At 54.5% G+C, this 25,918-nt stretch overlaps 8 protein-coding genes and 1 non-coding gene across 9 annotated transcripts; 3 read left to right on the top strand and 6 right to left on the bottom strand.

The window, feature by feature from the left end:
* Nucleotides 1-1,786: 1,786 nt before the first annotated feature.
* On the top strand, nucleotides 1,787-2,722 carry BDZ83DRAFT_656029 (uncharacterized protein; the record flags this gene model as incomplete). Its single annotated transcript, XM_060510841.1, has 1 exon — nucleotides 1,787-2,722. One exon carries the CDS (start codon nucleotides 1,787-1,789, stop codon nucleotides 2,720-2,722), a length of 936 nt encoding a protein of 311 aa, XP_060360038.1.
* An 894-nt stretch (nucleotides 2,723-3,616) lies between these two features.
* Nucleotides 3,617-4,445, top strand: BDZ83DRAFT_63941 (uncharacterized protein). Its single transcript, XM_060509422.1, has 2 exons — nucleotides 3,617-3,703; nucleotides 3,757-4,445. Exon 2 carries the CDS (start codon nucleotides 3,832-3,834, stop codon nucleotides 4,435-4,437), a length of 606 nt encoding a protein of 201 aa, XP_060360037.1. The 5' UTR covers nucleotides 3,617-3,703; nucleotides 3,757-3,831; the 3' UTR covers nucleotides 4,438-4,445.
* Nucleotides 4,446-4,876: 431 nt separating this feature from the next.
* Nucleotides 4,877-7,042, bottom strand: BDZ83DRAFT_63932 (multicopper oxidase). Its single transcript, XM_060509419.1, has 4 exons — nucleotides 6,803-7,042; nucleotides 6,526-6,751; nucleotides 6,354-6,473; nucleotides 4,877-6,300 (listed from the first exon to the last, which is right to left on the bottom strand). The coding sequence occupies exons 1-4, from the start codon at nucleotides 6,937-6,939 to the stop codon at nucleotides 5,059-5,061; spliced, it is 1,725 nt and encodes a 574-aa protein (XP_060360036.1). The 5' UTR covers nucleotides 6,940-7,042; the 3' UTR covers nucleotides 4,877-5,058.
* A 1,519-nt stretch (nucleotides 7,043-8,561) lies between these two features.
* On the bottom strand, nucleotides 8,562-8,651 carry BDZ83DRAFT_t270. The gene has a single exon. It is a non-coding gene; the product is annotated as a tRNA-Pro (tRNA).
* Nucleotides 8,652-10,257: 1,606 nt separating this feature from the next.
* BDZ83DRAFT_756504 (sulfate permease) lies at nucleotides 10,258-12,834 on the top strand (the record flags this gene model as incomplete). Its single annotated transcript, XM_060514762.1, has 3 exons — nucleotides 10,258-10,534; nucleotides 10,599-10,744; nucleotides 10,801-12,834. The coding sequence occupies 3 exons, from the start codon at nucleotides 10,258-10,260 to the stop codon at nucleotides 12,832-12,834; spliced, it is 2,457 nt and encodes an 818-aa protein (XP_060360035.1).
* A 152-nt stretch (nucleotides 12,835-12,986) lies between these two features.
* On the bottom strand, nucleotides 12,987-14,696 carry BDZ83DRAFT_636504 (phosphomannose isomerase type I). The gene has a single exon (XM_060509258.1). It carries the CDS (start codon nucleotides 14,439-14,441, stop codon nucleotides 13,221-13,223), a length of 1,221 nt encoding a protein of 406 aa, XP_060360034.1. The 5' UTR covers nucleotides 14,442-14,696; the 3' UTR covers nucleotides 12,987-13,220.
* A 649-nt stretch (nucleotides 14,697-15,345) lies between these two features.
* On the bottom strand, nucleotides 15,346-17,347 carry BDZ83DRAFT_734453 (uncharacterized protein; the record flags this gene model as incomplete). The annotated part of the gene is made up of 2 exons (XM_060512944.1): nucleotides 15,711-17,347; nucleotides 15,346-15,622 (listed from the first exon to the last, which is right to left on the bottom strand). The coding sequence occupies exons 1-2, from the start codon at nucleotides 17,093-17,095 to the stop codon at nucleotides 15,346-15,348; spliced, it is 1,662 nt and encodes a 553-aa protein (XP_060360033.1). The 5' UTR covers nucleotides 17,096-17,347.
* A 1,629-nt stretch (nucleotides 17,348-18,976) lies between these two features.
* Nucleotides 18,977-20,662, bottom strand: BDZ83DRAFT_756501 (uncharacterized protein; the record flags this gene model as incomplete). The annotated part of the gene is made up of 1 exon (XM_060514761.1): nucleotides 18,977-20,662. One exon carries the CDS (start codon nucleotides 20,660-20,662, stop codon nucleotides 18,977-18,979), a length of 1,686 nt encoding a protein of 561 aa, XP_060360032.1.
* Nucleotides 20,663-22,860: 2,198 nt separating this feature from the next.
* BDZ83DRAFT_588684 (uncharacterized protein) lies at nucleotides 22,861-24,855 on the bottom strand (the record flags this gene model as incomplete). Its single annotated transcript, XM_060506160.1, has 1 exon — nucleotides 22,861-24,855. The coding sequence occupies one exon, from the start codon at nucleotides 24,853-24,855 to the stop codon at nucleotides 22,861-22,863; it is 1,995 nt and encodes a 664-aa protein (XP_060360031.1).
* Between the last annotated feature and the right edge of the window lie 1,063 nt (nucleotides 24,856-25,918).

Below are 25,918 nucleotides of genomic sequence, written 5' to 3'. Positions count from 1 at the left end.
CTTCTTAAGGAGATTTTATGGCTGCCTTTAAATCGAACCGCTTTGGGCGGCATCTTGTCTGAAACCTTTCTCTCGCGTCAGCTGGTTGCCTGGTACATCGGGCAGTGAAGAAATGATTACAACACAAGCAAAACCTGTCGGCCTAGGCACCAATACAATCAAGTGATGTAAGTGCCAAGATGAATGTCTCCAATTCACTTGATCAGCATGCGGAACAAAAACGAGCTAAGTGCGATGCGAAGTTGTTTGAAAGTGGCCACTGTACAGGTAGTTACATCCGTCCATATGGCGTAGGTACACTTGATTACGCAAAGCAACGTATGCTGCAGTAAGCACTGTCCAACTCCAAAGACGCCTTATAAGACGGCTCCTTGCATACTACATCGAAGACGTGTCTCAATATGCCTGCGAAAGAATTTGTCTCTGCAAACTTGTGTAACTAGACGACGCCCTCCTGTCTGATCCAAGCCCGGAAAGCCTGATTGAGACATTTTGGTTGTCTACCGTCAAACGTATCACCAGATAGAGATTCCAAAGCAAGACAGATATCTTCAGTAATTCACGGATTCTTCTTTCGATGGGATGCCCCGTACAAATAGCAGAGTAACAGGCCGGAAAGGCTGATTTTCTAGGCCCAAGAGTTCTTCGCAAACTTTGGTGCCAGTCTTTCGCTCACCGTGATTTCCATCTTAATGACCCAATTTGATGGCCAGCCGGTGTTCGAGCGGAACGGCGTGACTTTAAACACGCTTCTTTCGATATTTTGAGTTATAACAAAAGCCGCTAATGCATTTGTGCTTTCGGTATGTTTGTCGCAATGAAAATGGATCCTGTTCGCTCGTTATGAGGGACCGCTCATCAATTTCGATCGATTGGACAGCGCTACACATGGACCGCTAGGGAGTGTCAAAGTTGCGTTCAGATCACGCGCGACGTGAGTAAAAGACACTCCACCAAGAGTAATCAAGCTCACATGTATTCATCTAGACCTATTGTCAAAGTCGGCGCAATTCTCACAATCTTAGCCTTCGTCCTCGATCCATTTTCTCAACAGCTCATCCATTTCAACCAAGGATTTATATGTGAAGATGGCAAAGCCGGAATGTCCGCCTTAATCTTGCGGTCCACATTATATGAACTTGGTGAAGTTTTCAACTCAAATACAACCACAGACATAACTGATTCAGCCACATCGAATCTGAGCACCAGCCTGCAGCCATCCATGGAGGGGGCAATCTCGATCGCCTTCTGGAAATCTTTTGGACGAAGTTCGTCAAGAAGTGCTCTTCCATTGCCCAACATGGAATTGCAAATTCGATGCATTTGTAACGCTCGCCATGTGGTCGAGATGCAATAACATCACCACCAATATCACAAGAGCTCAAGGCAATTTTAACGACACCATGAATGAGATGCAAGGCTATCGGACCGATCCTCAAGCCAACAATAGTGTCTACGCATCCGCATATAACCTTCCTAATGGCTATTTTATCGCAAACACAGACGGCTGCCATCCATACAGAAAGTCTGACCGCGACTGCAAAGTCGGTGGGCATCAAACAACTTTCCTTGCAACGGGCAACCTGAACAGGACGGTCTCCATGAAGAATATCGATACACTTCTGTGGGCAATGCACATCATACATCCAACTCTCAACCCGCCCCAATGGCGATGAGTCCCAGTAGGGCATAACGCTATCTAGAAAGCTCTTGGTGAGATGACTTGGCCGGAGGCTTCCGAGTCATTGCAGGCAACAGAGTGTGCACTCTATTTTGCGCCAAGAGAATGTCCTCCGTTGTAGAAAACGGAAGGTTAAGGGAAGAGGCTATCGAGGTCGAGGGTATGGAAAGAACCCGTAATTCATGGGATTATAGTCTACGACACACACCTATGCCACCACCCTGGGTTGCACCATCACATAAGGAGCGAAGTCTTCATTATCATCCCAACTGGTCAGCCGGCAACCATAACCCTCTCTACATTCTTGGGCCCCCTCCCGACAGATTCATAATTGCCGCAACCTCGACTAAGTCACTCAGCGCTCATTTTCAGCAACGCCTTATGTGGGCACCATGGCGAGACGATCCCAAAATTCGGGAGGAACTGAGAAGAATCAAGGGTATGAAAATTGCGGTTGGTTTTAACGGCGCGATAGTAACATCTCACCAACCATATCCACACGATCTGGGCCGTCTGTTACCTAATCCGAAGGATGGTTCTCAATCAATTTCTGCTGTTTTTGAAGTGCTTGCAGAAAGCATGACCAACGAGATGCGGCGCGTGTCCTCTGAAGAAGACGTGGCTCTTCACGGACTTGGCACAATGCGCCAGAAGGGGGTGGCCGGCACTGTCGATATGCTCTACCAGGTCAATTGGCAGTGGATTACAGTGCACGTCACTCTGCTATTGCTGACTTTCTTGTTCCTGTTTTTCACGATGATGAAGTCCGGCGAACATTCGGAAATACCGTTGTGGAAGAACAGCTCGCTAGGGATCCTTCGGCGTGGATACGACATGGGCGGACTGTTGCCCAGCGGCAAGGTGTCTGTCAAAGAACTTGAGAATGCTGCAAGAAAAATGTGCATATGTGGGGGGCATGAAGTTGAAGGAGGGTCCACCCACAATGATGCCGCTGAGCGTGGCGCGTTTGGGAGAGCCAGAATGCCTTACGAACATCTAAAGACGGTAAGGTTGCCCGTCCAGAGTTTTGTTGCCGCGTAGGTGTTGATTGATTCGACCTTTGCAGTATGCTATTTTCGGTCCATGGTCACTGTGACAGCGCTCGTATGTTCTGTCTTGCTCCAATACACAAAGTTTGTCATTCAGTCCCGCAAAGTTAGTCTCGAGTACGTGCGGCATACGTAGCGTCAAGAAAACCTAAAGTCGCATCTCAACTGAGACATGAAGTTGTCATGCGGCGTAGAACATATCAAAAGACTACGTAGACGGTCTAGATGAATGTAGCATTGCATTCTGTGAATCTGTGGGAACATGAAGTGTCTTGGCCGATGGGAACTTCTACTAGCAAGTTCATACACCTTGACCAATGAGAGCAACGTTGATTAGGCGCGTGTGTTATCTAGTCGCCGTCCAGCCTATCTACGCGCACTAGACTTACTTACCTAATCGCCATCTCGTACCCTTTCGCATGGCGGCAGGGCTCATGTAACCAAAGATGGCCGGTATCCATGCAGATAATTCATTAGTCAATCATCTGTTGCGAGCGGGGTAAAGCCCCAAGTGGAATAACATAGCCCTAGTAGAAGCCATACACGTGCTGTTGCTCAATGCGGTTCTTCACCCGAACATGTAATGCGTGGACCCTCGGACTCGAGAATGGAGCATTTCTTGGGTTATAGATCCAATCATGGCCTGCATGTTTTGTTCAGTCACCTAGTCACTAGCTCTAGGTCTCCTCGTGGGTCTGAATGCGAGCTGAAGCGACTCATCTAAATTTTCCCTGTCAACCTTGAGAAATATAGTTGACAACTCAACTGTAGCATGGTTGCCCAGGGCATATCGCCCGGCTGAAGTGAGGCTATCGTTGCTTCAGAGAAGCGAGTGTTACATTGATCAAGCGGGGTGCGGAGAGGCCTTGCCTAGACTAGGCAATAGAGGTATTCCGAGGAGCTCGTGATAGTCGCGAAGCTGAGGGATGAAAGGAAAAGAATTTCAAAAGGTTCTTCGGTCTGACTATAAAAGGCAAACGGCTGGAACCTGTTTTTCAGAAAGTGAGTCTACTGACAATTCAGAAGACAACATCCGACCTCGACTCCTCAGTCTACTGCATCAAAATCTTGAATCTCAAGCATCTAGCTGAATCCCTTGCAATGCATCTGTCTCTTTCCATCATTGCAGCCCTCGCTGCTGCTTCAGCAGCCTTCAGAATCCCAGAGGGCGCAACCGACGGCACCTATTTAGCCTACTACGACGAGTCAGGCAATGAGGTCCACGTTAAAGACCCCAATCCCATCACCGTGGCCGGCCTCGCCTCGGCTGACACTCAGGTGCGAGCCGTGAAGAGGCCTGGCCATTCTCGGGTCCGCCGCTCCCCGGCCCCCAGCGAGCTCTTCGAGCGCGCAGCCACGGTGTGGTGCGGTTGCGGCAACTTCTTGAACAACATCGACTGCGACCGCGTCGTCCAACAGATCAAGAACGACATCAATGCCGCGGGCGGTCAGTCCGACGTTGGACCCGGCCTTGCGTGGTACAAGATCAGCGGCAACGTTGTCGCGTTCCTTTGCGGCCGTGGGCCTGGTAGCGGTCGCATCTCCGAGGGTAGCTTCGCTGCGGGTCTTTCGACTATTACGAGCGCTTGTGGTCACTATGTCGCGGGAACCATCGAGAATGGCAACCTTGACATCGGCTACATGAACAATGATCCCAACGTTTGGTTCTGCGAGAGAGCCCGCTGGTCTACCAGGCATGAGTGTTAGTTACGGGGTTTGATTCAATCCCATTGTACTCGGGTGACAGTCAATGTTGAATCTGAGGCCGGTAGTTGGAATCGAGCGTGCTTGCACATCAGTACCCAGGAGCTTGTGTTGGAGTTGGTCATCCTCGGTCTGTGGGAGTTGGCCGATATTTGGAGACGGAGTATCATTCTTATTGCTCAGCAACGATTAAAGTTCAATAAATCACGAAAAGTACATACAGGACGACAATTCGATCTGTCAATGAACGTATCTATTTTGTATCTTCGCCAGTTTCGTGCCATTTGTACTTTCTTGGACTTTTAGAGCAGATGCCTCAATATTCATTCAGCCAAAAACGGAAGGATTCTTTCGCAGTGACACGAAGAAAGCAAAGAAAAGCTCACAACCACCTATCGACGAGTAAACTACTTGAGGCAATGTTAAAGTGCACTTGTCGTTACTGGTTTTTATGTTTTTATGATTAAGTATAGAATACAAGTTCGAATGCCAAAAGTACAGTACAAGTAGTGAAGTTTTACAAGTGAAAGTACGCCCTCTGGTCTCCCTTCCCCCATCTCCTCGGATATACATGATTATCGCATAATATCTTACAAGACTCTATGTGAGTCAACCTCAAATCTTCTACTGTGGTCCATCGATAGCAGCCTGTGCAGCTCTCTTGACACGTCTCATCTTGACGCCGCCACGAGTGGACCAGTACTGATCCAGCCTCGTCGTGACCTCATCAACGTTGTTATAAGGTTGAAGAGACGCCATGAACTGCACTTTCTGCGTGATAGCATCAGCGCTGAAAGCCGTAGCAGTAACCGGAACAGCTCTCCACCTAGCCTCCATCGGGTCGGCAAAGGAAGTCTCGTTGTACCCAAAATCGGCCAGGGCTGTCACGTTGAACGCCGCCATCATCTCGTGGTCCTCGTGGATGAGGTTATGGCAGTGGAACATGTACACGCCATCCCACGGGGCGTAATGCGCCTCAACGCGGACTACCTCACCAGCATCAAGCCAAACCACGTCCTTCAAACCAGCAGCCTCATAAGGAAGAACGGGTCTCTTCGCCTTGGTGCGGCTGAGGACGCGGAAGTCGACGAGGTGCACGTGGATGGGATGCGTCCAGCCGCCGCCGCCGTTCTCGAACTCCCAGATTTCGACCTTGCCGCGGGGCACGTTGGCGAGAATGCGGTTCTTGACGTCGCTGAAGCCGACACCGTTGATCTTCCAGCCGCCGCCCTGGCGGTGGAACAGGAACTTGCGGTCAACGCCGTTGCCCTGCGACGGCGGGAAGGGGACGTTGCGAAGGTTGGCGGGGACGACGGCGTTGTCGACAACAGCGGGCTTGCTGACGACGAAGCGCATCACCTGGTTCGTGAAACCGTAGTCCTTATCCTTGCCAACGTCGTCTTGGTTACGGAGCGTGATATTCTGGCCCGCAAACTGGCTGAAATCGAAGACGACCTCCCAGCGCTCGGCCATGGAGATAGTCAAGGTGGAGGACGTGATGGGGCCCGTGAGGAGACCTGCGTCGGAGGCGATGACTTGGAAAGGAATGTTGGCGCCTCCGGTCTGGCGCTGGAAGTAGAGGATGAAAGATCGTGAGACGGCAGAGTTGAGGAAGCGGAGGCGGTACTTGCGGGGTTCGACCTTGAAAAAGGGCCAGGGTTGACCGTTGACGTGGATGACGTCGCCCCAGAGGCTGTCGGTCTCGCCGGCGGGAGAGAAGAGAGAGCCGTCATTGTTGTACTGCTTGGATGACAGGACGAGGGGGATATCGTTTACACCGTATCCGGTGGGGAGACCGAGAGCATCCTCAGCGGGATCCTGGATGATGTAGGCACCGGCCTGACCAAAGTATGCGTTGACGGCAGTCTGACATTCGTGGTCAGCAAGATGGGACCGAAATAAGGTCTAAGAAAACTTACGATGTCCATCGCGTGGTCGTGATACCACAAGAAGCGCCCACTCTGGCTGTTGGGGTAGTAGTAGTCCTTGTACTGTCCAGGCAGGATGCGATCCTCCGCCCACCCGTCCCAAGGTGCCCTCTGACATGGCATTAGGAAAGTGGCAAAATATGACAGGACTCGAGAGACTTACAGAAGGCGAACCGTGGAGATGCACCGCACTCGGCAGAACAGCCTTGTTGGTGAATCTGACAACCGTCTCCCGTCCCCTGGGAACCAGAAAGGTAGGACCAGGGGAGATGCCATCGTAGCCCACAAGCGAGGCCGGTCCCTTGTTGGGGTAGACCTGCTGTTTGAAGGGAACGATGTCGACCTCGTAGTAATCGATCTGCTTGTTTGTGACCGGGTTCGTGATCGACCTGGGCTGTCATTAGTATGCCGGTATAAGGCTTGGGGGCCGCATATCTTACATCTTGGGCTGCTTCACCGGCGGAATCGGCAGAGGAAACTGGTAAAAGTACTTGTACTCGGGACTCAACCAATCCTTTGCCGATGACCCTTCGAAGAGGGCCATCGCCGCCACGAGATGAGAAGCCCGGAAGAACATCTTGTCAAAAGAATGAAGGTAGGGAGGGAGTTCGACGCGAGGGAAGCTAGGTATCGTTTCAGAGACGAAGCTTGGCCTGGTGATCCAACATCAACAGGTTGCGAGGTGATGATGGCTTATATATGCCATTGCAGTGACCGAGGTTTTGGCCTGTATCCATATCCCCATCATGGAAGAAAAACACCCGAGTGGCGTCGCCTGGGCATCTAGTCTATCGCCGCCTTGTCGTCCATAGCCAAGACTGTCCGAACATACATAGGAACGGAAGTCTGGATTTGTTCCCTAGGTAATGGCTCAGGCTTCGTGACTCGAGAGTGTACTCTTCTCTGAGCCATGGAGAGAGAGTCTAGAACCTTAGTATAGCACTTTCGCAGTGATCGGATGAACTGTGTAAGGTCAGCGCGTATGGGGGAAAGGCAGCTACTCCTGCAAAAACTATGGCATCCTCCCCCACTTCCCGCGGGGGGCATCAACCTCTTCTTGCTCTGTGCTGCTTTGGAGGAAAAGCATCAAGCATCGCCAAGTTGATTGACGGAGCGCGCATCGGGTGACCCGAAGAATTGGTTTGGCTGCGAGGCTCCCGAACCCGTGCATGCATTTGCAAGCTGCACATTCGGCTATCGTAAGTCAGAGCCAACTGTGCTATTCAGGGGGCATCATCGGAAATAGCGGAAATCGCAGAGTCCGGTGTTCTTGGCATCTGGAGATGACCCCCATCCCACATGGAGACCGCCTTCAAGATATCCACAGCCCAGCACGCACCCTCGGTGCGGTATCGAACAGAACATAAGCAGGCCACAATGCAAGGGCATAGCATCTATGCCGCTCGCTGTTAAGGTCAAGAGGTGCAGGCTGCTGTAGCAACATGGACTGCCAAGGCGCGCCGGCAGGATCGTGTGTTTCCCCACGGACATGAAAATGGCAATGGTCAACAATTCCCCTTTTCGACATTTGCGTTCAAAGTTACACAAATGGGTTCGGAGATTGTCTGGAGAGTCTGTGAAAAGCTGACAATAATCCCGTCACAACAATTTCCTCGGCGGCAGCTGCTGTCAATCGTGAGGTTTGTTTGCCGCCAGCATACCAACAAACCCGTTCAGTTGTAGCATGACGGACGCCTCTTGGTGATCTCTCCGAGTGGCGCTTCAAGCTAGTGAGGGTTCTCGATGAAGACTATCCGAAGGCCCGGACGCGCCCCCCTGAAACTGATGCTCTAGCTCGGATGAATAGGCTCGGGGCTGACAGCTAGCTCATGTCGTGCAAGGCTCGTGAGCCACGTATCGATTCTGACTTCCTACGCAGATCCGATCTTAGACTGGCGTGATGGAAGGTGACAGACCATTCGATGTATGCTTTTCTTCAGCCGACAGCGAAGTCTGTCCAACTCCGGGCTCGGGGGAGGCGAAGAGGTCAAGGAACAGCAGAGTCTCGAGCTGAGAAAACATGGGCGGACTTGGCCGGGGTGAAGGCCGGTGCTTGGACCCACTTACGCTCCGTGCCGATCCCGCGTGTAATTCACGACTCCAAACTTTCTTTAACCGTCTGGGAAGCCTACAAATACCGTGACATCCATCACCCAAGCAAATATGCCATATTTGAATGGTGCAAAAAGCAAAATGTAGGGGCTCAACCGGGGATCGAACCCGGGGCCTCTCGCAGAGTAGACAGACGCAGAACCCAAAGCGAGAATCATACCTCTAGACCATTGAGCCAGTTTTGCGAGATGTTTGCACCTCGGAATGGGACTGCCGACTTCCGAGAAGATTCTGGAATAAGTAGTCTAGTCCGTGAACCGAGTTTGGTTTTCCCTCGTGTTACAGCCCATTCCACGACAACCAGATACGGATTTCGCTTTCGTCTACAGTAGCGCAATTCGCAAACAGAGACAATGGGGTGCTCACAACATCGCGAGATGGCAAGTAGTACTAGCGCACAGTGCCACGCCTCCCCACCAACAAAGATCCTGACTAGAGAAAGAACCGTCTTTGATGAACCTAATCATGTGGTCGGTGGTTCAATAGGCCTGCACCGCCCTTGATGGCAACCGACGTCACAATGGTTGACTCCATGTGCCGCCGTAGTGGAAACCGACCGAGTGCCGGCAGACCGGGATCTTATCTCTTTGTCTCTATTGGAACGGAGCGACCCTGTTGAAGCATCTAGAATCTGTTCTGTAATGCCCCTAAATCCCTATAATCAGGGCTCGATTCTTCGTGAGATTTGACGACGGCTGACTGAGAACCATCGCAGTCGTTGACGACGAGACGTGCTCCAGTCACCAGAGCCGCAGGAGCTCAATGCCAAGAGAAGAATAACACAGCCGTGAAGCGCGCAACTTTGATACTCTTACCACTGAAAGACAAGGAAGCGTGACCTCCATCGATCCCCGACAAACGGGGCCGCGCCGGTTCCCATCGTGGATCCCGCCCGCCGAGGACCGATACCCGCGCCACCCAGCCTCTTCCGGGACGGCTATCGGCCGGTGACAAAAAAAGGGACAACCATCACTCACCGTTGACAGCACTATGCGGGCGTGCCAACGCGTTATCATTCGCATCATCCACGTCGGCGACACAAGTCAAGTCTTGCTCCACCGTTCATGTTCGTGATCCATATCTAGGGCACTAGCCTCTAGGCCATCATCCTTGGTCGCCGAGAGAGTCTAGTCAACGCCGGCATCATGGGAACGGGACCCGCACTCCCCACGAAATCTCTGCCACTGCCGTGATGGCTTCTTGAGGAAGTTGATTAGGTGGCCGAGCATCTAAGTGTTCCCCCTTCAGGTTTTCCCCTCATGCCTCGCATCGCGTAAGTGTCATGTTACGATGTTAGTCAACATGGAAGTGCCCGGGGCGAGGAAAGGACTAGACTTGGCCGTCAAGCTGCCCGTACTTCACTCAGAGAAGACCCGAAGAAACTTGTTCTAGATCGCCGTGTCAAGGCCCCATAACGTAAGGATTATCTTCCCCGGTCTGCTGCCAAGCTAGCTTCCCCCTTGTCCGACCTTCGATAAGTCTCGGGCGCCAAGGCGGCTGGCGGTGCGGCTTCTTGCAAAGCGGTCGGTCTTTGCCTCTCGAGACAGCCGTTGTCTCTGTCCTATAACCAACCCATGTGTTATTTCAGTCCATACTTAGGTACACCGTCTTTTCTCGGCCCTTTCCATCTGAACGGCGACGATCTTTGCTCCTCTACATCGAGTGACAGCTATCAACGACTTGACATCTAGTCTTTTGAAACGACATTGAAAACTATCAACCATAGTTACCAATCAACATAAGTACTCAACATCGAATAGAAGCAACCATATTTGTAGCCATCATGGCGGCCAGCAAAGCTGGTGCGGTTCTCGCAAAGATTCTCGGTATTGATCTCGAAGCCAGCACCCGCCACCAGACACAAGAACTCCACGACCACGTTGTCAACGCCATTTCGCCATACGACCCATACTATGAGGAGGATCCCACAGTGAAGGAGTGGCTGTTGGAGCAAGTACCAACAAAAGAGGGATCTGCTCGTTACGTGAAAAGCTTATTTCCCTTTACGAAATGGATTCTGAGATACAACACTCGGTGGCTCATCTCAGATGCTATTGCGGGTAAGCACCTCCGCAATTCCAGGCCAGGCAACTTGGCGGCATCAACTAATAATCCCTTACTCAGGTGTCACGCTTGGTCTTGTCGTCATTCCACAAGCCATGGCTTATGCCCTCCTCGCCCGCCTAAGTCCTGAATATGGACTCTACACATCATTCACCGGTGCAGCTCTTTACTGGATATTCGGAACCTCCAAGGACATTGCAATAGGTGTAAGATGATTAGAGTGGTACATCCTCGTAACGATTCCATACTAACTAGATAATAGGCGACCGCCGTCGTCTCGCTCCTCGTCGGAAAAGTCAGCGCCAAAGTCCTCGAAGAACACCCAGGCGAATTCCAACCAGAAGAAATCTCCAAAAGCCTCGCCTTCCTCGCCGGCGCCGTCCTCCTCGTCTTCGGCCTTCTCCGCCTCGACTGGATCATCGAGTTCATCCCCCACGTCGCCATCTCCGCATTCGTCACCGGCGCCGCCATCACAATCACTCTCAGCCAGACTCCATCCCTCCTCGGCATCGACGGCGTCAACTCTAAAGAGGCTGCTTATCGCGTCTTCATCAACACGGCCCGTGGTCTGCCTCGCGTCAAGCTCGATGCCGCCATTGGGCTAACGGCTCTGGTGTTGTTGGCTGCTATTAAATGGTACACGGAACGCATGGCCCGGTCACAGCCGAAGCGGAAGCGTATGTGGGAGATGCTCTGTTCGCTGCGCATGACTTTTACTATCTTGCTGTACACACTCATCAGCTTCTTGGTGAACCGCGGACTGGAGAACGGGGAGCATAAGTTCCGCATAACAGGGACACTGCCCAAAGGCTTCACACACGCCGGCCCGCCTTCATTAAATACCAAGCTGATCTCGGCACTGCTGCCAGATCTACCGGCTACGGTCATCATTCTTGTGATTGAGCATATTGCTATCGGCAAGTCGTTTGGCCGCATCAACAACTATACTGTTCAGCCATCTCAGGAACTCATCTCAATCGGATGTACCAACCTGTTCGGCCCCTTCTTAGGCGCATACTCCTCGACAGGCTCCTTCGGCGGCACTGCAATTCTCTCAAAAGCCGGAGTGAGAACACCAATGGCCGGCGTCTTCAACGGAGCAATCCTCCTTCTCGCATTATACGCTCTCACCTCAGTACTCTACTACATCCCCATGGCCAGCCTAGCAGCCCTCATCATTCACGCCGTGATTAATCTCATAACCTCTCCAGAACACATCTTCAAGTCATGGCTCATGTCACCCCCCGACGTCTTCATCTACTTCATCGGAGTCTTTGTCTCCATCTTCACCAGCCTCGAAGACGGCATCTACGTCACAGTAGCCCTCTCCGCAGCCCTCCTCCTACTCCGCCTCGCCCGCTCTAAAGGCCGCTTCCTCGGCGCCGCGCGCGTCTACCAGCACCCAGACCACCACGCCAGCGCCACCCCCGACCACAAAGACTCGGACCACCACTCCATCAGCAGCTCGCAGACCCTCTCCCACAACAAGGCCCCTCCGTCGCCGCGTCTCCCGGCATCACACGACGTCTTCCTCCCACTAGACCGCAGAGACGGCACTAACCCCGCCGTTCAAGTTAACGAGCTCTACCCGGGCGTCTTCATCTACCGCTTCACCGAAGGCTTCAACTACCTCAACCAAGCGCAGTACGTCGATCGCCTAATTGAGCACGTTACCCACTCTACCCGCCGAACCACGACACCACACTACGACCACCCAGGTGACCGTCCCTGGAACGAGGCCGTCCCGCATCCCTCGACAGTCGAAACCGACACCGAATCTCCATCACTATTGAAGCCCATTCTACGGGCCGTAATCTTCGACTGCGCTGCTGTGAATAACATGGACTCGGGCGCCGTGGAGGGCTTGATCGACCTGCGGAACCAACTTGACAGGTGGGCTGCGCCGGAGCCGGTGGAGTGGCACTTTGCTGGTGTGCATAACCGCTGGGCGCGGCGCGCGCTGTCGGTATCTGGGTTCGGGTGTCCGAGGACAGGGTATTTAGAGGGATGGGAGCCGGTCTTCAGTCTGGCTGATTTGGCGGGGCGGCCGCCGATGATGTGCGAGCAGCAAGTTGCAACAACGAGGTCGGAGTCAGCGTGTGTTGCGAATGATTCTGAGCAGTCTTCTTCGTCGTCGGCTTTGGAGCAGGGTGTTTTGGGATCTAAGGAGGGAGGGGTTCGGCACCTCGCGGCTGTTGGTGCTATCAACAGACCATTCTTCCATCTCGATCTCCCTTTGGCGGTTGAAAGTGCCATCAAGAGTGCGAGGCGGAGAGATCATCGACCACGGCCTTGAAACAGAAGCGGCTAAGAGCTGGCATCAGAAGATTGAGAGTGCGGGCACAGTCGTCCAGAAGATATAGTGTTTTATTCTTGTTTTTGAATGATGTTAGAATAGATACTCCAATAGCATGCTAGTTTGACTCGACGGACAAGATTATTTGATTATTTGAAATTGCTATTGAATCAATCTTATCTTACTTGCCTTGAGACATGTGAATTGTCACCTCGCTCAAGTCGGGGAATCTCTATAGTTGTAACTGTGCAGCCATTGCTTTATAGTACTTATCATGGAGGATGAAGAGAATTCAGACCATTGCTTTGTCAGGTCGCATTTCTAATAATCTAAATATTTTTCAATCTCTGGTACATCCTTTATTGCATGTCTGACCGCCAGGCCGATTAGACCACAGTCGTAAAGACCTGCATCTTCCCCCGGGCTTCCCACTTGACCTCGATGCCGGGAGCAACAAAGTAAATATGACCAGCCTTGACGTCAAACTTCTCCCCACCCGCCTCCAGAGTTCCCTCACCATCGGTAATGATAGCAACTGAGGGTCCTTCACCCGCCTTCAAAACTTCCGTCTTGTTTCCCTCATCCAAGTCCGTCTTCAACATGTCAAACTCGCTCAACGGCGGTGGATACACAACCGTGCGTCCTTGTGTGCCCCGGGGACTCTTCTTCGCTGGTAGTAGCACGTCATCCTTGCTATGCGCCTTGAACGTCAACGTCTTGCTGAACAAATCAATATTGTTCCTGTCGCCAGGCGGACAGAAGCCTGTGTTGAGGACATTGTTTGAACGAGCCATGCACTCCACAATGTCTCCAGACAGGTAAGCATGAATCCCGTCGGCAGGGATATACAAGGCATCACCGGCCTCCAGCGACAAAAAGTTCATACACAATAGCGCAACCAGGATGCCGTTGTCCCCTTTACCATACTGACCCTGCAGACGCGGCAGAAGATCCAGCACGTACCCGTTCCCGCCCAGCTCCTCGCGCGGGGTGCCGCCGAGAGCCTTTGACGCCTTTTCGACGGTGTCCTCGTCGGCGAGCAGGATGTGGCGTGTGACCTCCCGCAACGTCTCGTCGGTCCACCTGGTTGTCCCGTCGGGGATCAGGTCGCGCAGAGCGGGGATGTTGAAGACGGGCGAGATCTGGTCCAGGGGCTTGAACCCGGCAAAGACCTCAAATGGGCCCAGCGCCACGGCAATCTCGGGCTTGTGGTTGGCGTCGGTGAAGTTCTCGGGGTCCTTCTCGTGGAGCTTGCTTGCAAGAGACTTATTTGGGTGGATCTGGAGGGGTAGGGCTTTTGCGATGGAGAGGATCTTGGGGAGGTAGGGCAGCTGGCCGTCGAGCTCGGTGATGACTTTTTTGCCGAGGAGTTGTTCCTTGTTCTTGTCTAAGACGTCTTTGAGGAGCTCGCCTGTGTCCAACACGCGTGCGGGAAAGTCGGGGTAGTCGCCGAACCACATTTCTGAGTAGGCCTCATTGTCGTTTATTGTGAAGCCGCTTGGGGTGTTTTCGCAGAGGCGTGCGGCGAGCGAGTCGCGACCCTTTTTGCCCCAGTCGTAGTTGTTGCATGTGCCGCTTAGCTGAAAGACTGGGCTTTGTGAACTCATGGCGGAAGTTTGGTGAGTTTTTGTCCTCTTCTATTGTTCTCTAAAGAGCTTCTGTTTCTCTTCTCTTCTCCAAGGTACTTTAGTTATGACTCTAGCGTGGCGGTCTTCGGTTGATGATCAGGGGGTATCTTTCCTACAATTTCAGGTCTAATTGATGAGAGCGACGGTCTTCTTTTCTGAATCTTATACAACGTACAATCAGATATCACATGAGAAGTTAATGGTTTGTAATTCAGATATTGGGTGACCAGCTAGTGACGTCGGAAAGATTGACGCAACAAAATCGTCATAGAAGTCTTGGGGCCGTCCGACGCCCGGTCCCACTTTGCTGTGTCTCGGCGGGCCGTGGCGAACTCGAAGCCGGACCTGCAGCTCCGGTCGACGGTATGGCAGCGGCATTTCCGGAGAAGCTGACATATCTTGACTGATCAAGGCTAGAATCGCGATCTTTGGTAACTGATTACTAGTTACTTAGCTCGGTCCATAATCCCGCACGCATAGTCCGGTTCGCGACGTTAGGCCTAATGGTTGAAATGGATGGTCTGACTTCACAACTAAACTACAGTCAATATACAAAACCTTCAAATCATCTTGAAACGGTTAGAGTGGTTTCAATTGTAGCTCAGCGACTAAGATTTCAATAAGTTAAAAGCTGACTCCATGCATGGACCTATTCCAGAGACCAAACACGACCCTTTGATGTAAGCCATCTTCTACTCAATCTTGAACCTTGAGATGACCACGCCAATAGGTACTTTTAGGCGACATTTGGCACATATCAGCTTGTACTCGATTAATGTTATCACCCCATCTCATTGAATTAGGTATAGAACAGTAAAGACAGGTATTCCCTCACATTACCAACAAAACGCTACGCCAGTTTTAAATTACCACTTTATTTTCTTCACTCATCACACCGAATCTCAAAAAATTCGGACAACTCAGCAAACCCAAGCCCAGACCCAGGACCATCAGGGCGACCGATCATTGCGGGACTTTCTTCCGCCCTGAGGCCATCGCCAGACCGATCAGGTCGGCCATCCTTCTCAGGTCGATTTCCGCCCTCGTCGCCTTTCCTAAACGAATATGATGAAGACTTGCCTTTCGACCTGTTCTTGCCTTTGCCCTTGCCTTTGCCTGTGCCCTTTGCGCCACCACTTTGTTCAGAGTCATCGCCGGCGCTTCCGAGACGGTCTAGGTCATCAGAGTCGCCTTTCCCACCAGCAGCGGCATGAAAGACAGACTCCTCAGCACCCAAGGAGAAATTACGTGCGCCGGGAGGGACGGCCGCGCGCAATGTTGCGCGCGGCGTAAAGGTTGAGAGAGCGGCCGTTGCGAGAGGCCTTGGCCTTGCTCGCCTTGTTGGCCTTGCCGGCACTAGCACCACCGGTAGCAGCTCCGGCGTTGGCGGTCCCGTTGTTGGCAGCGCCACCGGCGGCGGCGTCCTCCTCGTCAGCGGCATTACCGTTGCCGGCGGCAGCATCTTCTTCGTCAGCGGCGTTTCCGTTGTCTGCGGCGGCGTCCTCCTCATCGGCGGCATTGCCAGCGTTACCGGCATTGTTGTTGGCGTTACCGGCATTCTTGTTCTTGCCGGCCTTTGCGTTTCCAGCTCCAGCGTTCGCGTTGCCCGCATTGGCGTTTCCGTTGCCGGCGGCCGCATCTTCCTCATCGGCAGCAGCACCGTTGCCAGCCGCCGCGTCCTCTTCGTCAGCAGCAGCGTTGCCATTTCCAGCGGCGGCGTCTTCCTCGTCGGCGGCGTTGCCTGCATTGCCGGCAGCAGCATCCTCTTCATCGGCCGCATTGCCAGCATTGTTGTTGTTGTTAGCGTTACCGGCGTTGTTGTTCTTGCCAGCCTTTGCGTTTCCAGCTCCGGCATTGGCATTGCCCGCGTTCGCGTTGCCAGCGTTGGCGTCCCCAGCTGCGGCATCCTCCTCGTCAGCTGCGTTGCCTGCATTGTTGTTGTTGTTGGCATTGCCTGCGTTGCCTGCGGCCGCGTCCTCCTCGTCTGCGGCAGCACCGTTGCCAGCAGCGGCATTGCCAGCATTATTGGCGTTGCCAGCGTTGTTGGCGGCGCCGTTGGCAGCGTTCTTGTTCTTGCCAGCCTTCGCGTTGCCTGCTCCAGCATTGGCATTACCGGCGTTCGCATTGCCGTTGCCAGCAGCAGCGTCTTCTTCGTCATCTGCAGCAGCACCACCGTTGCCGGCGGCCGCGTTGCCGTTACCAGCAGCCGCATCTTCCTCATCGGCAGCAGCACCGCCGTTTCCAGCCGCCGCGTCTTCCTCGTCCGCAGCATTGCCGGCGTTGTTCTGGTTGTTGGCGTTGCCGCCGGCATTGCCACCCTTGGCCTGGGCACCATTGCCACCGGCACCGGCACCAGCAGCCTGCTGGCCACCGTTACCGCCACCGCCGCGCTTACGCTTGCTGGCTTGGGCTCCGGCCTCGAAGACGTTGATGACGCCGTCGCCGTTGAGGTCGTCCGGGTCTCCGGCTGCGGCGGGAGTGCCGTTCGGGTTGTTACGGTCAAAGGTGGACTGGAGCTGCTGGATGAGTTCGCTGCCCCCGGCGCGGCGCTGGCGGCTGCGGGAGACTTCGGAGGCGGGCGCCGCGGCGACGACGCCGGCTAGGAGGGCGATGGCTGCTGTGGAGAACTTCATTTTGGAGTTTGGGGAGAAGAGAGAGATATGGGGGAAAATAGAAGGTGAGAATGGAAAGAGAGTAAAGTACAGGTGAAAGAACGACTACTGCCCGAGTAGTGTGGAAGAGAATGAGACTGGCTCAAGGGAAAAGGAGAAGGAGAAGAGTGTGGTGATGGAAGAAATGAGGTGAGGGTGAAGAGAAAGAATAATCGTTATCATCAGCGGCCAAGAAGCCGTGCTTTATATCCCATCTTGTCAGTCAATTCCACCTCTCAATTAAGGTCTGCCTGCCACCATGTGTTCCCCCTGTCTTCGCGCCATCATCTGGTATTCTTGCGCTGAACTCCAGCCGCCCGTGGGTCTCAATGTGATGGACCATGGAGTATGATGCCAATACCATCATCCCATGAGCCTCAAGAGGGGGGGGGAGGGGGGAGAACCCTCGTGAAACAAACCACCATTGGATCAATGGATCCGAGTCACCACTCTCTAACCATGGCATGTGCCAGACTCTCGGAGCGGCCTCTCAGATCAGCCTTGCCTCCAACGTCTACAATTCCCGGCACCTGGATTGACTATGGAGACTGAGAAGCAATTGTCAAGGTGACTGGCAAACTGAGCCCCTTGTTGTTGATGGCGGAAGAGTTGTGGGTTGGTCTTGGCTGAAGTTGATGTTCGCAGCTCCACCACGGAGATTTCTCCACAAAAGTTTCGCGGAGTCGCATTTGAGCAGTCTCAGGAGTTCGGTTTGTCTCAACATCCCTCCAGAAAAAGGTCTTGGATAAGTCTTGGCTGAAGGGCATTCTATTCCCCCAACTACCACGTCAAATACCCTTGGCAAGTTTGCCCAGGTTGACAGCATCCCATCTGAACTGTGAGCAAAGACAGAAAAAGCTCAACACGCAATGCGCCAAGCCCACCTCCCAAACGTCCGTCTGGGGATCCCCTTGGCTGTCAGACTGCCAGTTCAAAGTTGTTAGGTGACGCTCAACCCAAGTTCTTCCAGCTCATCCGATGGACGAATAACGTCATGTGCCATCCGTAACTCGGGATGTCGGACTCCTGAAACCTCAAACCCCAGTAGACAACCTCACCACATAGAAGAAAAAGGGGGTAGAGCGAGCACGGTCTAGAAAGAATAAGAATTTTTTAAACATTAACAGTAAATAAGCTCCAATATCACCATAGTAAGCTTGATTTACAGTAGACCGGGGGAACCACAACCCTGGGCAGGGGCGGCGGGGAGGAGGGAGGGGGCATGGAGGTCCAGCCAGCGGCTTGAATGATGTGATGGTGGATTGTGGGGGTTTGAGAACTATCTCGAACGATCGACTCGAGTGCCCTTGACAAAGTTGGAAGAGTCCACCTTAAGTCAGGACCCAGTCAAGTTGAGCCGGGAGTTGAGTCCAGACCAGACTCTTCGCCCGTCCCGGTTTCGGTCTCCGTTCTTTTTACAGAGGCGGGAGGCAGATCACGTCGGGTTCTTGTCTCTCTCCCCGCCGCCGAGCAGAGCTGCATCTATTATTGGAATCCCCCTCGCATCTGCCGCTCGCTTTCTGTGGCTCTGGAACTCGTGATCGTCTGCGAAACCCGCGTTGATCATGTCTTGGTGCGGCATATACTCATCATAGACCCATCTTATGCCATCGTAGTCTACGGTCGTGCTTAGGTTCGAGCAAAGAGAAGCGTCGACGAGGAGAAGAGGTGAACATGGCCCAAGTACTTTATGCGATTTTATTGCGTAGGGCAAGGCGACTGAACACAGAGGCTGTTGGGCACTAGTCCCTACATGTGGACAACGCAAATAGGTATTAAGGTACTACACAGTATACGTCATGAACGAAGAAAGGAAAAGTCGTAAGACATGCCAAGAGCACGTCACCAACGGTGCGAAGCACCTCAAAAGCTGTAACACAGATCCCAGAGCGGCACACGGGTACTGTACAGCTCGCCGCTCCACCACTTGGTCGCGAACCCAGTCAAGTTGAAGTAGAAGTCTGTCGCAAACTCGACCCCATTCTTCTCGGCGCAGATCAACCCGTCCTTGGGAACATCAACGCTAACCTGCGTCAGTTCGGCCGGCTTACTCGTAAAGTTGCCGCCCCCGATAGTGCTGCTGCTACTGCTGCTGCCGCTACCAATAGTACCGCTAACCCCCAGGTTCTGCTCCCCTCGCAGCTTGAACACGTTATCGAACCCCGGCGTCGCCGTGATGCCGGAGCTGAGATCGACCAGCCCGCCGAGCAACTTGAACGCCAGCTGCACGGTAACGTCGGCTGAGGCGTCGACGCGCACATCAGCTGACTCGGTGATGTTGGCGTAGCTGCTGTATTTTGGCTCCCACCCGCTCGCCGACGACTTCTCCCCGTGCAGGAGGTCGAGGTGGACGTTGCCCCCCGGCAGACTCACGCTCAGTCCCGCCGTGACGCCCACAGCAGCAGAGACGTCAAAGTCTAAGCCCACTGCGAAGGCTACACCCGGACCGAGCTCGACGATACCGGGGACGGAGACGAGGGAGTAGGACAACGCGTCCGGGGCGTACTTGAGCGCGTGGCTGTAGGAGGCGGCGACGTCGACCGAGACGCCGACGGCCGAGTCAAAGGTCGTGTCGAGGTCGAAGTACAGGGCCTGCAGCTTGAAGCCCCAGAAGTTGTACTTTAGGTAGCCTGAGAAGGTGATCTTGGAGCTGAACCAGGCCTCATCGGCCGTGATGTTGACGTATTGCCCGTCGCTGTAGAGGACCGTATTTTCGGCGAGGCCCTCGGCGAAGGAGAGGGAGACGGACGGGTCGAGAGTGAGGCGCTTGGAGAGCGTGGCAGCCGGCAAGGAAGTGAAGGACATTTCGCACTCGCCGGCGATGTTGGTGAGTTCCTCCTTTGAAGCGGCGACTGTGATGGAGAGGTCACCCTCGCTGGAGGTCAGGCCCGTTGCGAGGAAGAAGCCTCGTTCGAACTCGGCGTCGCAGTTGCCCATGTGGTTGGTGATGAGGATGAATCCTTCTTCGGCAGAGTCGGACCAGTCCTTGACGGCCTCGGCAAAAGTGTCGGCGGAGGAAAAGGAGACGGTGAGCTCGTCATCTCCGCACGCGACGTTGCTGACGGCATTGACGTGCTCGAGGACCACGGCGGGGTTCTTGAACGCGAGCTTCATGTCGATGGAGCCCTGTTCCTCCGTGTCCGTAGCCGCGTAGTAGAGTGAGACATTTGTGGCCGGGACGATGTTGATGGGGTCTTTGGTGTCGATGCCAGGAGCGGGGGTGGCGCCAAAGGTGTGTGTCGTGTTTACGGCTGGACGGAGCGCTTCGGGCTTGATGGCGATGGGTTCGTAGGCTGGAATATCCTCGATTACGTGCGCTGCTTGCGCGGTGAACCTCTCCGTGGACGTTGGCGTCGGGACGGTGGTTAGTGTTGTGAAGGAGGACAAGGAGGAGGCTGCTTGTTCAGGCTGATCGGGCATCTCGACGACGATGTAGGTGACGCGCTGGATGCCATCAGAGGAGCAGCTACAGCCTTCGGTATGGGCGGCTGCACCGGAAGCAAGGAGCAGCCCGGCCAGGAAACGGCCGATTACACTTGAGCGGACCATGATGAGGGTATCAAGGAAAAGGGTCAAGGAGGACCAAAGAGTGTTGGGTATTCAGAACGAATGTCGTTGGGGAAATGAGAGGACGCACAGCAACGAAGCTGGCCTGGCTGATGTTCAAAGAGTGACTTGGTGAGCGCGAGATCACCGACGAGGAGATGCCTACAGCTTCAACATCATGAGACTTGACGGGAGAGGCGGCCACTCGGCCTTATAAGGTGGTCGCTTTTCTCTTCTCTCCCTCCATCGTCTCTATCTGCATGTCTTGCTTCCCCCCTTCCCCTTACCCAAGGAGGGTTAGCCATAGGCCATATCAGATTGGTGTGTCGGCAATGGCGCAGCTGCCGGGACGGAAACCGAGCAAGGTATCTTCGAACATCGGGGAGTGCATCTCACGCGTGACTGGACGAGAGGAGACGCGGCCGAAAGATGGCGCGATGCCGCCTATTCGGGCTACGAGCCTACGAGGTCATCTGGCTCTCCTCTCCGTGGCAGGGGTTGTTAGTATGGGATGGAGGAGACGGAGGGGATTGGTAGGTGAATGGAATGCAACGTTGACGGATTAGCTGCCACTCGATTAGGTTATTCCCACGACCACATGGTCTTGGATATTGCCGGATACTGCCCGGAGGTGGGGGACCCAACTCGCCGCCTTCTTCATCATCTCATCGAGGACGGCTATGATAGCCGGACAACGTGTCTTGGACTCTTGGGAACGATGCCGCTGACGGGCTCCACGCGTCTTTCCCCGGGGGGATGACAGCACAAAAGGCACGCTTTCGGCCAGATACATCCCGCGTTGGTGATGGACTCATGGGTTCTTGCCCGTGTACGGACGATGGGCCGTCAGGTAGGAATCAGGTGGGACAAGAGTCAGGGTCCAACCAGGGAGAGGCGAAGACGGGAACCCTTTCTGTGGACTCGATTCCATTCTCAAAGAGACAAACGCGGTTTAAGCTCAAATGCTGTGCATGCGCGGTCATTGGGTCCCTTGATGATCATCGAAACTCAACTGGTCCCCTGATGATCTCCCATCTATCGATGAGAAGAGCTCAATGGGGTACCCGTCTTCTCTAGCTCGGATAGAACCGCCCAATTAGGACGTAAAAGTCCACATGTTGATTGTTATTGGCTTGCTGCTACCCTGTCATGACTGTCAGCTTTAACTCCTCTTGCTCTTTTGAGGCATGGAAGCGGCCCCCAATGGCGGTCCGTTATCGTCGATTCGTCCGCAGCGCGGTACCTTACAGTCTGACAGATGGTCGCCCCTGAAGCTAGCAGGATATGCGACAGGGTTCATCCTGTGCCATCATCGCCATGTGGCTCCGCTGGTCTGCCCATTCGTGGGTGTTTAGGCCGCCTCTTATTTCTTTCGATCCTTGGGAGGGAGAAAACCAAGACTAGCTTCAACTGAGACAAGTCGACCGTTGGTATCCGTTGGTTGGAAAATGATTTCTGAGAGGAAAACCCCTGGTCTTTTGGTGTCCATCTGGCTGCTGACAAAGAGAAGATGTTAACTCTGGTTGGTTCTGGACCATAGTAAGTTTGCTTCTGAAGACCATCGGCGGGTCTATTGGTTCGGAACTGGCCGTTAGCATCAGTGTTAAGGTGCCGCTTTGATCTCAGCGAGGTCGTCGCTGACTTTTTGGTTCTCATTTCCCTCTTCTTCCTCCCATCGTTTCTCAGAACTGCACACGACTCATCTTCCATGTTCATCACATGGCTTTTCCACAACACTCACCTGCCGGATTCCGAATTCCTCGCATCTCATCGTATCGGTTTCGGTCACGTCTATAATTGACTTAGTCAACTGCTCACTTGGGACTAAGAGGCCCGCAAAATAAAGGACATGGCACACAAACGTGGAAAGCAAATTGGGAGGCGTGCCGGAATACTGCCGATGATGAACTGAGTGTTTGTTCCATTTTGCTCAAAACCGGCCAGTGGCCTTGACTCGCTCTTCGTATTCCCTTTCAATCAAGCGGATGAGCAAGGGAACAGAAGATGCGAGGCGGGAAATTTGTGTACAAGTCGTACATAGTATGTACATGAAAACTCATCAAGCCACATTCTCTTCACCTGTTGAAGAGAGATGTGCTCAATGCTGCTACTCCTAACTCCTTCTCTCTTACACTCTTCCCTCAACTCAACCCCTTATCATCATCCCCACAAGGTAGGTTTGCACCAGATCATCTACTCATTTATGCGGTGACGTAGACGGTCTTGATGGTGGTGCGGGTGCTGCACTTGCCGCTCTGGGCAGGGGCACCAGTGGGCTTGGGGCCACGGGTCTTGGTGCGGGTGCGAGTCTTCTTGGTCTTGGAGGCAGCGCCGGAGGGGGTGGCGGTCAGCTCGGGCTTGGCCTCGGAGACGGTGGTGCCGGGAACGGGAGCGGCAGAGGAAACAGGGGCCTGGGACAGAGTCTCGAAGATGGGAATGGGGGCGCCGGAGGGGGCGGAGGCGGAGGCGGCCGGGGCAGACGAGGCGGGAGCCTCAGCGGGGACGGAGGCGGCCTCGGAAGAGGTGGGAACAGCGGCCGGGGCGGAAGCGGAGGCAGAGGGGGTGTAGGCCGGGCCGGAGATGGTCTCGAAGATGGGCTCGGGGGCGGTGCCGGAGGCGAAGGTAGGGTCAGCGGAGTTCACGGCGCTGGTGGCGACGGCGTCAACAGCCTCGGTGGTGGAGGGAGCGGCGGCGACGGGAGCGGAGGAAGAAGCGACGGCGGCGGCGCTAGTGGCGGGGGCAGCAGAGGAAGCGGGGGCAGCGGAGGAAGCGGTGCCGGAGCCGGCGCCACCAGTCATGCAGGCGAAGGACATCTTGGTGACGGGGGAGCCGGTGACGGGGCCGTCGAGCTTCCAGGTCATGGAGACGTAGGGCCAGCAGATGCGGCCGTCGGACATGGTGACCATGTCGCCGGCGACGTAGGTGTCGTCGGAGCTAAGGACCTCACCAATCTTCTTGCCGTCGCTGCCGACCATCTGGAACTTGGTGCCGGCGAAGGTACCCTGGCAGCCCATGGCGTCGAAGGCGCAGGTGGGGGAGGAGATCTCTTCCCAGGTGACGAGGGCCTTGGAGGAGTCGAAGGTGGCGGCGTGGGCGTTGGAGCAGTCGTTGGAGCCCGAGGTCATCCAGTTGATCTGGGAGTCGCCGTCGGCGGTGCCGGCAACGGAGGTGGCCTGGGAGCCGACGAGGGTGTTCTTGTCGGAGAAGAGGGCGATGGCGACGTTGCGGTTGTTGGTGCGGTTCTTGGAGGTGGTGTAGCCGGAGCCCATCCAGGAGTTCTCGGTCAGGTCCATGGCGCCGCGGGAGACCCAGGAGAAGATGTACGAGTCGGCACCGATGAAGCGGGCGAGGTTGGAGTAGGATCCGGACATGCCGCCCATGGCCTCGTTGGCACCGCCGTTGATGACGTGCTCGTTGGAGATCTTGACGTTGTCGTTGGTCATGCCCTGGGACTTGGTGTTGAGCCAGATGGCGCCCTGGTCCTCAGCGCAGATGGAGGCGAAGGGAGCGGCATCAGCGGCCTCGAAGGCGATACCGGTGTTGTGGGAGCAGCCCCAGCTGGAGGAGGCGCCGGCAATGGAGGTGAGCTTGCCGGCGGTGTCAACGTAGCGGATGGCGTCACCGAAGTGACCGGTGGCATCGCCCTGGTAGGCGGTGACGACAATGTAAGCAGCGTAGTAGCCGGCCTTCTCGGAGAAGACGAGGTCACCGTTGACGTCGGGGGAGGCCATGGCCTGGCTGCCGTCGACGTTGGGGCCGCCGAGCCAGGTCTTGAAGGTGGGCTCGGTCTTGCCGGTGGTGTAGCGGTAGAGAACAGCGATGGCGACGTCGGTGCCGGAGCCGGAGAGGACCTCGTTGGTCATGAGAGCGAAACCATCGTTGTGGGCGACGAGACCGGCGGCCTCCTTACCACCAGAGACGGTGACGGGGTCACCGGTGGCGGCGAAGGTGGTGGGGTCGATCTGCTGGACGTGGACGCCCGTCTCGGAGGAGTCGAGGTACGCGAGCCAGGCCGACTTTCCGTCGGGGGAGACGGCGAAGGGGGTGCGGCGGTGGTGAGGGAGACCGGTCCAGTAAGCCTCCTTGATGGGGTTGAAGGACTTGATGGTGGCGGTATCGACGTGCTTCTCGAGGGAAGACGACGTCAGCTGGGCAACGGCCGCGGCCGCGAAGCCGAGGACGGAGAAGAAACGCATGTTTGCTGTTTGTATATAGCAGTTCAGGAACTTTCAAAGTTCAGTAAATGAATGATCGTGTATGTTTCGTTTGGTAGCTTTGTGAAAAGGACTAGGGCCTTTGTTTGAATGAGTGAATGAACGAATGTCTGGAAAAAAGAATGTCGGTTGGGGCAAGGAGATGGTCAACAATCCCTTGGTCGCAAGAAGAAGAGAAGAGAGGAAGCCTTGGTGTCTAGCTGGGAGGTGCGGTGTTTGCCTCCATTTAAAGAAGACAATGGCGCGAATGGAGCCGTTCAACAAGATCCCCATATTGCCCATATTGGGAACCCGCACCACCATTACCACCAACATGGCCAGCATAGACCAGCATCAGGTAAGGGGGTGTGTGGACTCTAGTCTCTGGAGAGTTCGGGAGAGCACCGCCGTCGCGGTGTCAGTGTCAGTCGTAGACAGACAGAGAGGAGTCGAGGGCGACAGGGCTAGATTGCTAGACGAGGACCCAATAGAGTATGTGGTTCCTTACTCTGTACGTACGGAGTAGCCCCTCTCTGTAATCTGGATGGGCGTATGTGCGTGTAAGTCGATTGCACACGATCCTGGGCTGGTCAAATCTCCCTGGCCGTTTCACCACAGCAAACGCGGCGGAGGATGCAATTTCGACTGTTCCCCACCCCGTCCATCCCGGGGCCCGGGGTGGCTTTGGCTACATGGAGTGGCCAGTGGGCTAGTGTAAGACTTTCACTCTGGATGGGAACGCCATGGAACGCCAACCGAGAAGAACAGAAGACCCAGACGGAGTGGCGGTGGACAGACCAAGCGCTAAGAGTTTCCGGGATCCTGGGCAAAGAACCGTCGATTACACTGTGAGTGTAGGAACCATTGAAGATGCTTTGGGTGGGAGATGACGGTATCCGACTTCCATGCTGCCATTTGCTACTACGTAAAGTACTCTGTATTAAACTTCCGTTGTTTCTTTCAGAGCCGGCCGTCGTCTCGTTTCCTCCCGTCTTTACCAGGTTTACCCCCAATAGCCGACAGCGTTTCCCTAGAGAGGTTCGTCTTGGTAAGCTCTGATTTTACA

This window comes from Colletotrichum acutatum, assembly GCF_030867785.1.
Source record: "Colletotrichum acutatum strain CBS 112980 chromosome Unknown BDZ83scaffold_129, whole genome shotgun sequence".
Taxonomy (NCBI): domain Eukaryota; kingdom Fungi; phylum Ascomycota; class Sordariomycetes; order Glomerellales; family Glomerellaceae; genus Colletotrichum; species Colletotrichum acutatum.
Note: the sequence above shows the minus strand (reverse complement) of the source record. Positions and strands in the feature narration are given on the sequence as shown.